This window comes from Kwoniella botswanensis, chromosome 1, assembly GCF_036426115.1.
Source record: "Kwoniella botswanensis chromosome 1, complete sequence".
In the NCBI taxonomy this organism is placed as follows: domain Eukaryota; kingdom Fungi; phylum Basidiomycota; class Tremellomycetes; order Tremellales; family Cryptococcaceae; genus Kwoniella; species Kwoniella botswanensis.
In genome coordinates this window covers 2,605,391-2,616,593 of record NC_088599.1, presented here as the reverse complement: position 1 = coordinate 2,616,593, position 11,203 = coordinate 2,605,391, and the positions used below count along the sequence as shown (strand labels likewise).

Below are 11,203 nucleotides of genomic sequence, written 5' to 3'. Positions count from 1 at the left end.
TTAGGTCGGTGGAGGTGGTCCACTCGTCTGGCAGGCATTTTCAAACGATGTTACTGCATGCTTTGATAAAAGAACCTCATCATGATTTGTCGCTACATGTAGCATAGCTAGCGCATCCGTTGTCCCTCGACATCGGATCGTTTCAATGTTGTTCCCTTGGAGACGAGCGTCATACATCAAAGGACTCTTTAGGATATAATACGTTTCGCCTCGATGGCCTATGAGGTATAATTCTCCTTTAATGGAATAGTAAGAGATGGTGTCCCGACTATCCCCCAACCAGACCTCGGAAACAATGAAATCCTACCTGATGAACATTGATTTCTGCTTTGCTCTATCTTGTTTTACTCTTTATCCATCAACCACTCTCACAATGAGTCAAGCGGATACTAACATCAAAGATGCTGACACGAAAGCTACCATCCAGAATTGGCGAGAAAATACCACTGATCCGTCCGAATGGACTGACACCGTACATCCTAATCAGGGTGAGCCATCCAATATCTCTCAGCCAGAAGCAAGCCATCAGAGACAATCTGCAGATGACAACTGGGATAATCGATCACTGAATCATTCGACATTCTCATGAGGAGGAACCACCCAACGACCACCCACGGAAGCTGCTGGAGCCTCCGTTCACCAAACCCAATATAAGTCTCATAGCCGACCTGAGTACCGTGCAGCCTCGACTTCAGCTCCCCGACAGGACAAATCTAGGAGTCACAGTAGGACAACGATAATGGGAGTCCCAAGGGGGCTTTTCTGTTGTGCACTGGTTTGTGGATCGTGTGTTTCCGCCGTCACGAAAGCGGGTATGGTCGCAGTGGGCTGCTGTTGTGTAGGGCCATGCTGCTGGTTAGATCACTTTTGTGGGTGTGGGATCTGTGAGGATTGTAACCCTCTGGGATAGAGGGTGAAAGTATCAGTATCATCATACAAACATGATTATGAAAGTGCGCCGTGGTCCGAAGTACATACGTGAAATATGCGAAGTATGCCACTTATATGCATGGCTTTCCGTGGTCTCAGGGCCCCAGCAAGTGCAGTCAATCGCATGTTCTAGGAGCTCGTCTCTGCTCAAATTGTGGCCAGAAGGCTCTCACCTTTGTCCCCTTTGTTCCCTTGGATCGACTTTCTCCTTACATCCAAGATCGCAATCCTGCAGCGGCACCTGCATCTATCTATCATCACTACTATTTATGCTATCGCTATACATCCTATACCCGCTGTTTGTCAGTACACTGCCTCTTCTAGTCAGATCTTGAACACACAGAGCAGAAGCAAATGGCATACCCTGTCAAGGCTGTCATGACATCCAAGCAAGATAACACCTTACAAGCTGCGGCTGAAGATACCATCTCTCCCGCATCTGCAGCATCTGATGCCCAGTCTACTGAAGCTACCAGAAAAGACACCAGGACTCTTGATGACTATCTCAAGATCCAACAGCGAGATATGACAGCGCCTAATAGGGCAAGAAGCACTTGGAACCAGATGACCTATTCGGCACCTGGTCAAGGTACAGATACGGACACGGGCGAGGCGAATCGATCATCACTCAATCGATGTGCTCATTGTTCGGGCTCGACCGCATCCGGAGGATGGTCCTGTATCAAACATGTTGGATGTGCCTGTCATGGTGCTGCTCTAATCATTGGCGCTTGTGGGATATGTACGTACCAAACTTGTATTAGTTGTGGGACTTCCATGTGTGGGGGCTGTGGGCGGGAGGTCCCATCATGATCCTGACAATTGATGTGATACTCTGAACTAGTCGTCCAGAACTCCTGACGTACTCTTTGATGTCCTTTGTAGAAATCAACCCCTTTGCATGATCCTCCGCGACGGTCGGCCACATTTGATAAATCGAGTATCTCGTCCATATTGTAGCACAAGAATCGATTGGAAGGAGCACACACATCACTCGAGGAAGTGGCACAGTGACATCCCTACGAATCTACCTGTTAACACATACATAGCTTCTCATGCTCACAAAGGGTCGTGGAACTATGCTCGTCCCAAGCAATACGCTTCTACAGTAGACATGTATTCCATCAAAGGTTATGATGAGAGGTCAAGGGAAGACAAATATGCCCATATGATCATTTCACGTCTCTGCCGCTTTTCAATCACGGATGGTGGCATTCTGATCAAAAAGGTGCCATCGCCTGCATCTCGAAATCATGACGTACGTCCGCTACGAACCACCCCTCCATTCGAAGAAGAATTTACTGTCCGTTGTTTTATGAAAAGATCAGACGCATGACCCCGGACAGATTTCTGCGGCAGTCTGGTTCTTGGCTGTGTAGGACCGCCAGTGATTTTGGGAGTGTTGGCATGAGGGAATTTTTAACAGTGATCGATTCATCCTCTTCGATTTATCTTAAAAATCAGACAAGTCGGCGCTTCTAGTACGAAATGTCCAGCGAAGGAAGTAAATCTGCAGAGACTCACACAAACGATCGCTCCAGAGCTGGGGTATCAAGTGAAACAAGTAAAGCTTCGCATAGAGCTCCAGAAGATATTAGCAAAGATGCACACGATAGTACTCGAACAAGTAATAAAGGAGCTCCTCAACAGACCCACCCCACAGTAGAGCCAATCAGCAAGCCTCATCAAGCTCATACGAGGTCCACGGACTGGGACGACGATCCCTTCTTTCGCGATCGATTCCATACGAGATTTCCCGGTCCGAGAGACGATATATTTTTCGGAGAACCTCGACCTTTTGGTCATTCAGGATACCGATCTCATCCCTCCCAAATGAGCTATACACCAGGTGCAGGAGGTGATAAACATGGTTCTATGAAACCTTTTGGTCCTGGTGCTGTAGGCCAGAGTACTCGGCCTCTCACTACCGGAGAGAAGGTGATGCGAGCCATCTGTTGTCCATGTACCACACTTTGTTGCTGCTGTACCACTTGTGTGGGTGGCGGTATAGTCGCTGGAGCAGGTGCGTATCTTTGGAAGAGGGACGAGCAATAGATGAGACTATGAGAAAGTAGGTTCATGAATTAACAATACTCAGGATTCAGGCGGATGGTAGAATTGAGGATATGATATCATGCATGAGGATGTGGAAAACTTTGCAGCCTGCCGAAGTCGCATCTGTGAGCACGCAATGAATGGTTACATCTTATGAGCTCCGGCAGCTGTCTCAACGGTTGTATGTCCAAGAAAGACACAGTGATTTAGGATCGGGATTATCATACATGTGATTATATAACGTACAAATGGATGTGTTAACAATCAAGTTCTTGAACTTCCTACATTTCCATCTCTCTTCTTCTTCGAATTCCAGCCTGATCAACTCAATTTCTCTCTTCCAACCACCTCCCACTTCTCAGCAGTCCCTACACAGCTCACGATAGCGATCTCCCCGATTTCTACCTTTCCTAATTCTCCTATTTTCTCATTTGCAATCTTCGCAATTTCGTCTCTCCTCTTGGGACTGACCCCACCGTAGAACAAACTTAGATGAGGGAAGTATTCAGGTAAGTTTTTAAGGGCGAATACATCTTCCACTGCTTCTCGCAAGCTTGAGAGAGCTTCGTTGGGGAGATTGACGGGAGCCAAGACTGATTGATAGTACTTGTCTCCCTTTTGAGCTGGATTGAGATCGACCGTAAGTGTTTGTAGAGAGTGTTTGGACGAAGTAGCCTTGATGGCATCTCTAACACCCGCATGGATATCGCGTAGTCTGGTGGATAGTGGGATCGGGTGGATGAGGGTGATATGAGGTGAGAAGACTGGTGAGGGTTGTTCGAGAGATGCGAAATCGGTAATCAGGTTTTGGAACTTCTCGCTCTGCTCGGGTACAGTAGGGACAAGCCATAGTGCATAGGCTTAACCATATATCAGCCATTGGTGAAAGGTATATTAAAGGAGCAAATTCGTAATGTTAATTACTCACCTGCTAGAGGGGGCGCAGCTGGGTCTTTGGTAGCGTCTGTCATTTTGTACTGGGAGAAGTTTAAGATATAATCACTGGCTGCTTCAGATCGTTGTGACGCGGTGGGAAGCTGGGTTCTCTTATTGCTTCAGAAGATGGTGGCTATGACAGCTATAGCGGAGATGTCGGTCTAGTTGGACTGCTTGGTGACCAGTCTAAGAGTACCCAATTTATAGGCTTCAGAGATTTGGATTGAATTCTGTGTCAGTTTGACGTCAGACTCGTCATCGATAAGATCTAGAGTTTAACGGTCATCTCCGCTCGAACATCTTCTTTTGTCGTGGCACGATAAGCAGCATGCATGATAGCTCTCGATGCGGGATAATGCATATATTCTACGAGATGGACACTAGCACAACACGTATAAAATGCAATATTGTTACACCAATCTATTCTGGGTCCTCTCCTATCTCAAAATGATCATCGTAATCCGCCAACTCTACCAGCAAGGTTCAGCCAAGCGACTATCCTCCACGCTACAGCGATCGCAACCATGATCCCCATGTACCTAGCAGTGTTGAGATCATTCCAACCGAAAAGAGCTAACCTATCGGTATGCGTGCCCTATATTCAGCTATCTTCATCGACAATTGGGTTCAAGAACTTACAACTGTTCTCCACTTTGAGCTACACAAGCACCCGATGTTATCTCATCTTGACTACAATTGAATACTAGTCCGACTGATTCATTGATAATCTGTATTCGAGTTGCAGCTGTTTCCAGGGAGTGTCAATAGTGTTTATCGAATATCTAATGATGATATCTCACCTTTCACACAAGTTGCCCAAGCAAGCTGTAGAAGATGATGAAGCATCTGGTCAGCTGACGATCGACGATAGAAGAGATACTGACTCACCCCAGCCAGCCAGGTTGGTACACTCAGTGATATCACTCCACTGACTTGCCCAATCATTGATAAAATAGTCGAAACGACGCTGCGGAGTAGAAAAGATTTTTCAGTCAAAAGGACGAAAAGGAGTTGTTGATGTTGATCGCTCCACCCACGTTACGGTCAATCCCTCGGTCTGAATCCAACTACCAAAGATCATAGCGAAACTTTCACCCATGTTGACCATTGCCCAGATGGTTATCGCGAACTCGAAGTATATCCGTACGGAAGTTTGCATACCCACCCCGATGTTCATCTGTCACGTCAAAAGCGTTATCAACATGGAGGTCGAGGTTGAAGCTCCTGACATGGTCCGAGGCGTTGTCAAGAGAGTTGTGAGCACTCACGATGGCAGCATATCCGAAGCCTCCAGCTAGCTCGAAGCCCAGTTCAACCAGAGTGTAGGTAATGACAAAGGTGGCCGGTGAATATCTCGCACTTGATTGAGCTTCGTGCAAATACAGGTTTCTATCCGCCGGAAAAATCGCCATAGCGTTCAACAGACCGACAAAAGCGATTGCCGAGGTGGATTCGATAGTTATACCGATCCGATCCTGAGCACCTGCGCAGTATAGAGAGGAGAGGGAGCGCATCAGTGAACAGCAGCTAGTATTGAGATGTTATAGTATAGCGAAGCATGATTCTCACTCACCTGATGGACCATGATTCAACCTTTGAAAGAACAGTATGAACATCCCACCCAGCAAAGGTGTCTGAACCAATCTATTGAAGAATACATCTTTCCTCCTCCAGAGATTCTTCCAATGACGTTCCAACACGACTGGCAGGGCGACTCTCATAGAAGTCGTTCCTCCACCTCTTGATAGTACTTGTGACGTTTTACCTTGCTCCGATTCCTCCCCGTTCTCCTTGTTGGCATGAGACGACCATCGGGAGGTCAAATTCCGTACTCGAGATAAGGAGGTTTCGTACCCCTGCGGTCGGGGATCGACAGATACCAGATCCAACAAGTGATCCGCTGGATTAAACAATTCGGATGGCATTGGATGTCCGATAGAACCAAAGTATTCAACGGCCTCGGATCGTTTACCGTTGAACTATCGTCAAGTCAGCTCAATACCGCGCCAATGATGCATGGCGGTCACACAAAGATGGGACTTACAGCTACTACCCCACCTTTCGCTAAGAGCGTGACATTGTCTGCTAACTTCCATATATCACTTCGAGGTTGATGAATCGTAGCTGTACAACGATCCTTCAGCTACTTGCACCCGAACCGTTCATGATAATGCTGGAGACCCTACTGACCTATGACTGTCCTTCCAGTAGCAGCGATGTCACGCAGCACCTGCATGACGCTTAAAGCGATACTTGCATCTAAACCCGACGTGCTAACACAGATAACGCCGTCAATCTCATTTTCATTGTCGGGATTCTCCAGAGAATGACGACTCACGGTTCATCAACAACCAGCACAGCCGGATCATTAATCACTACCCACAAGTCCATTATCAGCTACCCTCTCCGCCGATATTCACCATAGTCCACTATACTCACTTTGAACGGCCAAACTTAACCTTCTTTTCTCACCTCCACTAATCCCTTTCAACAATTGTCCACCAACCGGTAAATCCGCACAATCTTTCAGCCCCAACATCCTCAGAACAGTTTCCGCTCGTGCGATCTTCTGTTTCCTAGGCATCTTATCCGGTAAACGAAGGATAGCTGCATACGTGAGCGTTTCTCTGACGGTTAGAGAGGGTAGATGCCAGTCATCGTCTTGCTCTACAAATGCCACATTGGACTGTGAAGCTTGAGAGGCCACTTCGCCTGCGAAGAGTAGAGAGCCGGAATGAAAGAATCGGGATAAGGGACCGGGATTCAGAGAACGTCCGGCGATAAGTTGTAATAATGTTGACTGAGATGATCTTATCAGTTTTGACCCTACTGAAAATCCACTGGAGGACAGTTGATATCTCACCTTTCCTGCACCCGATGGTCCTAGTATGGCAGATATTTCTCCAACTATATGCACACGTTCAGCAACATCTTTCGCCAGGATCAATAGTTAAGACTGACCTGGAAAATTGACGGAAACATCGTTGAGGATGATCTTGCTCTTATCTTTTACAGCTCCTCGACCTTTCCTCTCCCATGTCAAAGTAAGGTGTTTGACCTATCATTTGTCAAGTATCGGTCGACCTGTCAGGTTTTTCCATCTGAAAGAAGGATATTTAATGAACTTACGGCTACATCGATCTTGTCTCTCGTCATGTGACTTTCCATCACATCCGTCCCTTTACCTCGGTTATGACTCTCTATCTCGGATGCATGCTGAGAAGAGTACAGTTCAGTAGAGATAGTGATGCACTGACATGCAGATCAACTCACTTTCACACCTCCGGCAGTATATATCCATAAAATGAAGCAGGCCAGCGCATATTCCGCCACTGTCACACCAATTAACCCTCCGAACCAAGCACCAATGTTGATCGATGCATTAAAATTTAGACCATTAAGAACGTTGTTTCCATCGCACTGATAAGTTGGGGTTGTATCAGCATTCAACGGTGTGCAGTCGAAGAGTAGAGATGAGCTTTGTAATTGGGACACACCTGATTGAGGTTCGCGGCTGAATCCTGAGGACAATCAAATACACGGTCCTTGAATTGGGTGGTGGCGATTATACCTAAGTATCAATAATAGCCGTCAGCCTCGATCACATCCCATCAGTTCTCAGAGGCAAAAACAGCAACTTACGAAAAGAGTAGAAATACGGACTAAGCCAGCGTATCCAGGCGACATAGGCAGGAACATGTGTTCTGAACGATCGATATCAGTACTTGGATTTGCTCCATCGGTGGTAGGTCGAGGAGAAGCTTACACAATGAAACCGGAACTCATACTGCGACAAGATGTTAGCTTCGATCTGTCGTGAAAGGGTAGGGCGGTAGATATTCACATCATAAAGAGGTTGAATGCATTGCCAACTAAGGAAGCAGCAGAGAAGGATCTAAGAAGGGATGCCTATGGAAAATCGATGATCAGTGTGGATCAAAGGGGGAATGATGGGACTTACGGAGACCAAAGATAATCCTTGAGTAGCAAATTGAACCAAGATGGTCTATGATCATAAATTAGCAGAACATTTCTGGTGAGAGTAATTTATCTGGGCTTCACTTACCGAAGCGATTGACGTGAACAGCCTCGCAGCTAAATCTTCCGTTCTCAACCTCGAAATGAAATATACTAAGACAACATAGATAGTAGGTGACAATATACTGGGTAATAGGTATGAGATGAAGTCCGATATAATATATGGCGTAACATCCTATTTCGAGGCTCAATCATCAGTGTTTGAGATTAAAAAAAAGCAGTAAAGCGATGCGAAGTCTCACGTAAAGTCGGTCCTAGAAGATCATTAACAATGAGCTCGTCGCCTCATTGGTGAGTACTCTAGATTCTGACTTACTTCTCGTTCACGATCGAAAATGATCAAATCGGTACAGAACTTATATATCCCTTAAATCAAGGAGGGAGATGGAAAATATAAGTACAGTATCCGCATATCCTCAGGAGGCAGGATCCTGAAACGTATCACTTACAAAACACTTGCTGCAAGTAGAAAACACCTGGGATCAACTGGAAACTCAAGTTTTTTAAGCTCTGAATACCTGTTGGAGTCTACATTCAACATACCAACGTCAGCGTTCCGATCTAGTCTCCAGTGTAATGTCATTCACTCACTTCAGGTAACCTGTAATAGGTGACACCGATAATCACACCCAGCACGATCGCCTGAACCAAGAAACCAACCAGTTGAGGTACGTTTCTATACACGTTCCGGTGTGCTCTAGCGGTAAGCACAACAGTTTGCTTCCATAATCCAGGTCTTTTCTCGTCTCTTGCATCCAAGGATGATCCACCATTCTCAATTCCAGTACTCTCTACAATCTCGTTAAATTGAGAATGTCGAACTTCGGATATTGAGGAGTCAATCGAGCTTTTAGACAATCTATTTTCGAAATGATTCGGTGATCTAGATTTCCAAGCGTTCACTAGAGTAGATACGCGGGATCGAGAGGTTTCTTCAGCTTCGGGGGTACGGTTGTCAATGGTGGATACATCAATTAGGAAATCTACAAACGATCCAAACAAACCAAAATCAGCATCTCCAAGCCGAAACCATGACATAATGTTTGAACACTGAGCAAAATAGTCTGGCTCACCTAACGGATTTACACCCTTCTCCACATGTTCTCCTAAACTTCCAAACCATCCCAGACAATCGCTCCTCAACCCGGAATATACTATTTCACCTTTCGATAATAACGCTATCCGATCGAATATATCAAATGCGTCTGATCGAGGTGCGTGTATGGATAGAATGACTGTTCGTCCTCGACGAGCAAGGTGTGAGAGCGTGAGAAGGAGGAGATAGGATGTGAAGGCATCTATGAGAGACGTTCAATTTCGGTGCACGATCGATTGCAAAGACGCAATCAACTAACCTAGACCTGAGGTGGGTTCCTGTCAATATCGAGATTATCAGCATAAGAAATGTTCGGGATACGTAACTAGACTCACATCAAGTATCAGTACACTAGGTAATGTGACCAATACACATCCAATTGACAGTCGTCTGACAACCAATATCTCCATTCAGCATACCCTTTTCCCACCTATGCATATGTTTGACCCACCGTTTTTCTCCACCTGAGATACCTTTCCTCAAAGGTCCTCCAACGACAGTATCAGCGGCATCTCTCAATCCAAGCTCGTCTATCGTCTGATCCACAATGTGGGTTATAGCTTCGTCCGAGAGTGAAGTCGGCAATCGCAATTTTGCAGCCTAATCCGATATTAGATATCGATTTCCATGGCAATTCGGAAAGGGAGGATATGCTTACATATGTTAAAGTTTCCCGCACTATAGATTCGTATGTATAAGCATGTTATTTAGTTTTCTTTGACGATCACAATGAGGAGGATCCAAAGGGGTACTTACCAGTCAAACACTCTACTAGGTAATCCTGTTGTCGTACAAAACCTATTCGCCTTTTCACTTCACTCTTACCCAGCTTCTGACCCCTGACAGCCGTCTGGGAAGTTGATATTTGGGAGTTAGCGGCGTAGTAAGCTACTTGACCGGATTCAGTTGGTAAGCCAGATAGTCGATGGGCGATTGCGTTGAGTAATGTGGTCTTTCCTGACCCGGATCCGCCGAGACTACATCAAACAAGGGGGAGAGTCAGGACATTGTCAATGATAGGGAGATGGGAAGAGTGGGTCAGCATACAGATCGAAAGATGGATTGAAGAGCCCACTCACATAGCTAAGACTTCCCCACTACGACATTCACATCCTACATCTTTCAGGATCCACTTCTTCTTCGGTTTATCTTCACCTATCGCGGCAGGCCGTTTCTGGCGGAAGAAACTCGGTATCCATCTGCACCGGATTAAATTACTCCAGGTCAGCCGTCTGATACATGTGGCCAGGAGGATAAGAGGATGCTACATACGGGATGACTTTCTTATCTGGTACACCTATCTTCAGACCTTCCACAGAGAGATGGAATGGTAGCGGCGGAGGTAAGTTGAGTAGGGCGTTGGCATCGTTCGATTGGGAAATTGCGATGTCATGGTTCGATGGGAGAGGTTGCAATTCATGGGTTTCGGGATTTGATCGGCTGACATGATCGATTGTGGGAGATCGCCGGGGAGATATACCATTGGCTGAAGGTAGATGGGACGTGGAAGACTGCTTTTCAGCCATGACAAGAAAACGTTGCTGGGGCGCACCATTGTTACCCTTGTCCGACCGAACTTCTAAATCATCCTGCTTGTTCGATGATACTGGCTGCTCCGATTTTCTGTCACGCGGACCTGCTTCGAGACCCTCAGACAGTCTGTCTCTTACAGATGGACCATTTCCCAAAGCTTCATCCCTTGAAAGACGTCTTGGCGAGATGACAGGTTGGTCGATAGGTGGTCCTAAGATTGGTATCATCCTAGAAGATCCAGCAACCCCTTCGTCATGCGCATCTGCTTGCTGATCAAGTCTGTTTGACATTGCTATTCTTGACTGTATAAGACCGTAAAGTAAGCTCAGGCTGCATACATAATTCCATGTATGAATATCTTCGTCATGACAGGATACCCAGTTCAAATCCACTCACATCACGATAATCAAAGATCGAACCAAACAAACGCGATCTTCCACTTGATAACACGAATTCTAAAGATCGTTCTCTGGCGCTCTTTGCAACACGCTGGATCCAGCTGAACGTCTCTAAACACAAGTCTTGGATGTTGACATGGTAAGTACAAGCACAGTGCCCATCCATCCAACGCTTTGACAAGCTGACCCAGTAATATCCAGAGATGTATTCCCTGCT

At 46.1% G+C, this 11,203-nt stretch overlaps 5 protein-coding genes across 5 annotated transcripts; 3 read left to right on the top strand and 2 right to left on the bottom strand.

Annotated features, from left to right (window-relative positions):
• Positions 1-373: 373 nt before the first annotated feature.
• L199_001012 (uncharacterized protein) lies at positions 374-910 on the top strand (the record flags this gene model as incomplete). Its single annotated transcript, XM_064886769.1, has 2 exons — positions 374-488; positions 594-910. The coding sequence occupies 2 exons, from the start codon at positions 374-376 to the stop codon at positions 908-910; spliced, it is 432 nt and encodes a 143-aa protein (XP_064742841.1).
• Positions 911-1,308: 398 nt separating this feature from the next.
• On the top strand, positions 1,309-1,791 carry L199_001011 (uncharacterized protein; the record flags this gene model as incomplete). Its single annotated transcript, XM_064886768.1, has 2 exons — positions 1,309-1,672; positions 1,775-1,791. 2 exons carry the CDS (start codon positions 1,309-1,311, stop codon positions 1,789-1,791), a joined length of 381 nt encoding a protein of 126 aa, XP_064742840.1.
• Positions 1,792-2,418: 627 nt separating this feature from the next.
• Positions 2,419-2,985, top strand: L199_001010 (uncharacterized protein; the record flags this gene model as incomplete). Its single annotated transcript, XM_064886767.1, has 1 exon — positions 2,419-2,985. The coding sequence occupies one exon, from the start codon at positions 2,419-2,421 to the stop codon at positions 2,983-2,985; it is 567 nt and encodes a 188-aa protein (XP_064742839.1).
• Positions 2,986-3,306: 321 nt separating this feature from the next.
• Positions 3,307-3,956, bottom strand: L199_001009 (uncharacterized protein; the record flags this gene model as incomplete). Its single annotated transcript, XM_064886766.1, has 2 exons — positions 3,307-3,845; positions 3,914-3,956. 2 exons carry the CDS (start codon positions 3,954-3,956, stop codon positions 3,307-3,309), a joined length of 582 nt encoding a protein of 193 aa, XP_064742838.1.
• A 416-nt stretch (positions 3,957-4,372) lies between these two features.
• On the bottom strand, positions 4,373-10,878 carry L199_001008 (uncharacterized protein; the record flags this gene model as incomplete). The annotated part of the gene is made up of 32 exons (XM_064886765.1): positions 4,373-4,499; positions 4,561-4,666; positions 4,722-4,746; positions 4,810-4,888; positions 4,959-5,098; positions 5,190-5,404; positions 5,495-5,900; positions 5,966-6,045; positions 6,112-6,194; positions 6,260-6,296; positions 6,361-6,721; positions 6,785-6,828; positions 6,883-6,979; positions 7,051-7,137; positions 7,195-7,341; positions 7,419-7,492; positions 7,564-7,625; positions 7,688-7,708; positions 7,766-7,830; positions 7,883-7,927; positions 7,988-8,134; positions 8,276-8,325; positions 8,409-8,487; positions 8,551-8,942; positions 9,033-9,257; positions 9,315-9,333; positions 9,391-9,445; positions 9,507-9,655; positions 9,714-9,733; positions 9,812-10,032; positions 10,135-10,254; positions 10,328-10,878. The coding sequence occupies 32 exons, from the start codon at positions 10,876-10,878 to the stop codon at positions 4,373-4,375; spliced, it is 4,329 nt and encodes a 1,442-aa protein (XP_064742837.1).
• Between the last annotated feature and the right edge of the window lie 325 nt (positions 10,879-11,203).